This window comes from Octopus bimaculoides, chromosome 5 (assembly GCF_001194135.2).
Source record: "Octopus bimaculoides isolate UCB-OBI-ISO-001 chromosome 5, ASM119413v2, whole genome shotgun sequence".
Lineage (NCBI taxonomy): Eukaryota > Metazoa > Mollusca > Cephalopoda > Octopoda > Octopodidae > Octopus > Octopus bimaculoides.
The window spans coordinates 109819323-109822909 of record NC_068985.1 but is presented as its reverse complement, the minus strand read 5'-3'; the positions used below and the strand labels follow the sequence as shown (position 1 = coordinate 109822909).

Here is a 3587-nt window from a genome sequence, read left to right as displayed (position 1 = left end):
ATATATATATATATTTATATATATATATATATATATATTTATATATATATACGCACAAATACACACACACACACACATATATACACATATACATATACATAAACACACATAATAGAACGCCATATGCATTTTCACTTCGTTGGGCTTAATCAATAGCGTGACAATGTTAGATTACATTTGTTGCCACCGATATATTGGAAACAGTGAGTAAAACATTCGTTGGTATAGAGAACAATCACCTGGTTAAGTAAAAAATCTTTCATATGCAATAGAAGTAGTGCTGAATTAAAATGGCCATCTGTGTATCATATTCAACAAATATATCGCTGAAGGGCAGTTTACAGCGGTACATACTGTGGTTTTAACTACTGCACATTCCTAAGAGATGGTATCCCTGAGAGAATAGAGCAAACATTGACAGGTACTGAGCTTTGTCAGTCTCAAAATTATGAAAGACAAAGTTAACTTGACAAAGTTTGAACTCAGAAGGTAAAGAGCAGGAACAAATAATGCAAAGCATTTTCCAGACACGAGCAATTCTGTCACCTCTACCCTTCCTTAATATCGCTTTCGCTCTCATATTCACTTCTAGTTAATTCTATAATTTTCTGTGCATTTGGATATATTGATAACTTACGTCATGTAACTATCGTCTTCCCTTACAAATATTGACTTTGTGGTTAGCCAAAACTCAAATATTACCAACCTGTGGTTAGAACACCAGAAAATACCCAACACTGGCCAAATCTCACTGGTTTCTTGGTCTTCAAGTATTGTTGAATGATCGCAACACTACCTGTCCAAGACAGAGGAGAAGTTCCACCTGTATAATTTCCTGACCAGTTGCCCATTAAAACTCCGTTGTCATCAGCTGAATTAATCTGTTCAAAAGATAAAACATTCTTGTTACAACGCATAACACTTTTTCTCGTGAGTCACATTCCGAAACCTGAAATGTAAAATTTTACTGTTAAATACAGCCAATATTGGTTTCAAATATTGGCACAAGGACAGCAATACCAGGGGATGGAGTAAGTCGATTACGTCGACCCTAGTGTTCAACTGATATTTATTTTATCGACTCCGAAATGATGAAAGGCGAAGTTGACCTCGGCGGAATTTGAATGCAAAACGTTAAGACGGACGAAATATTGCTAAGCACATTTTTCCGGCGTGCTAACGATTCTGCTAGCTCGCCGCCTTGAATTCAGCTAATAATAATAATTTAAAATTTAGATCCAAGTAATTTTCAAAGAAGCGGGTGAGTGCATTAAATCAATTTCACTACTTCGCTAATACTTGATTTTATTGATCCCGGTAAGGATGAAGGGCAGAACGTAAACAACCAAAACAAATACGCGAAGTATTTTCCTTGACTTTCTAACCGTTCTTTTAGCTAGTCTCCTTTCATTCAGCCAATAATGATTTCTAATTTAGGTACAAAACTAACGAATCTGAAAGAAATATGGGTGCATCGACACCATCGACCCACAGTACAAGACTGGTACGTTATTTTATCGATCCCTGTGGAGATTAAAAAGTAGAGATTATTGTGACAGGATTTGATCTCAGAACTGAAGATCCAAAAGAAATACTGTAAAGCATTTCATCTTAAAACAGGATTCTTCCAGCTTAGTTTTTAATTATTTACTTTGATCGTAAATGCCCATGAGGCCGGTACGATCCGCACTTACAAGGAATTCGGACTGAAAGTTAAAAAATAAACAAAATAACCTCGATTGTCTTCCGTGAACGGATCAGTACACTTAGCTGAAAATGTGTATCAGGGACCTTTATAGTTGATGGTACTCATATTCAGCTGAATATACTGGAGCAATGTGAAATGCAGTACATTGTTCAAGGTTTCATTGATTTGAGAATCAAACCTACGACCTGATAGTCGCGAGCGTAACAGTTTGATATCAAGTTGCTAACAACATACAAAAATATGTTATACTCTGCTAATAAACTCCTTGTCCTCATTTGCTTTATGTGTATCTTAAACACACACACGCACAATCGCACAACTGTACACACACACACACACACATACTCATGCACACTAAAACACACGCACACACATGACTATATAAATACGCATACATTATTATTAAGGGAACAACCAGAGTTATGTACTCACCAACGCTGTCAATTTTCGTGTGATTGTCACAGGATTTCTGCGTGAGTGAAGAGGAAGTTCTGATTCCTCTAGAAGATAGAGAACGCAATCCAACACTTCATCGCCGAACTACAGGAAAATATAGAAATCGAAAGAAAAAAAATTATATTTAGTTTTGTATATTTAATCTAACACAAAACGCTTACTTCTAAGTAAGTGTCACTACTAAAAGCACAAGAACATCAGTTTTCAAGTGAGTGGGATGCAGTACTTGACTGGTACTTTATTTTATCGACCCCGGGGTGGGGTGGGGTGGTGTGGGGATGAAAGGCAAAATTCATCTCGGTGAGGTTTAAATCAGGACGTAAAGGGCCAAAAGAAATACGGCAAAGCAAATTTACGATACTCTAACGATACTGGCGGCTTACCATACCTGTGGTTTCCAGTTTAGATACAAAACCTGCAGTTTTGAGGAAAGAGACTAGTCAATACTATTGATCCCAGTATTTGACCGGTATATAACTTTATCGACATAGTAGAGAAAAAGAAGAAAGACAAAGTCAGCCTTGTTGAGATTTGAACTCGGAACGCAAAGAACTGTAAGAAATATCGCCAGACATTTACTCCACGCTCTAACGATTTTGCCAGGTCACTGCCTTTCTTATATCTAAATAATAGTTTCTGATTTGGGCACAAAGTCAGCAATTTTGAGGGACTTGAACGGCACTGCTACTCAACTTGACCGCTACTCAACTTTATTGATACAGGGGAGGGGACAAAATGTAACGTAGAGGTAAGCAGTATTCCAGCTCAGAATGTATACAACCGGAACATATAACGCAATACATTTATTGGGAAGTTCTACTGATACTGCCTGCTCGAGCCTTTCTTACATTGAAATAATAAAATTAACTTCTAGCCTTGGCGTAATACATAACTATGCAGCTTTCGCTGCATTGTTGCAATGTAAAACCGTAATTTAACCCAACCAGTTCTCTGCATAAGTGTTTTTACCTGGCCAAAGTTCCAAGTTTTTCCGTAGATCTGATTTGAAGTACCCACATAAATCTTTCCTGTTTCACGCATGACATATTCTTTACGTTCATCCTCATTAGACATGTAAACATCGTCATCTGGAAGTAGAATAATACACGTACATTAAATAGGCATCGTGGGAAAATGGCAACATAATAGTATTGGTATATATTCCAATAAGTACATTACATGATAGACACAGATTGTTAGATTTCAGAAACTGCGACAATATTACATATAGTTTGGCCAGTAGGATTACCACCCTATCCACACCAACGCTACTACCCACAATGGAGACGGAACGAAATGAATTCACACGGCTGTTTAGACGCTGATGGTTTGGCATGGCTGAGTGGACAGTCAGCTTGTTTGACAACAGTACTCTGTGGTAACATTATATACATATGTTTGTGCATTATATATATATATATAT

General features: G+C 37.1%; 1 protein-coding gene across 1 annotated transcript in view; it reads right to left on the bottom strand.

Annotated features, from left to right (window-relative positions):
• Positions 1–3587, bottom strand: part of LOC106877427 (hemocyte protein-glutamine gamma-glutamyltransferase) — a 95864-nt gene that overhangs the window by 8022 nt on the left and 84255 nt on the right. The window contains exons 6-8 of the mRNA XM_052968101.1: positions 3134–3252; positions 2141–2248; positions 707–881 (exon numbers count right to left, since the gene is read on the bottom strand). Of these exons, the coding sequence (XP_052824061.1) occupies positions 707–881; positions 2141–2248; positions 3134–3252 (402 nt within the window). The remainder of the gene's footprint in view (positions 1–706; positions 882–2140; positions 2249–3133; positions 3253–3587) is intronic.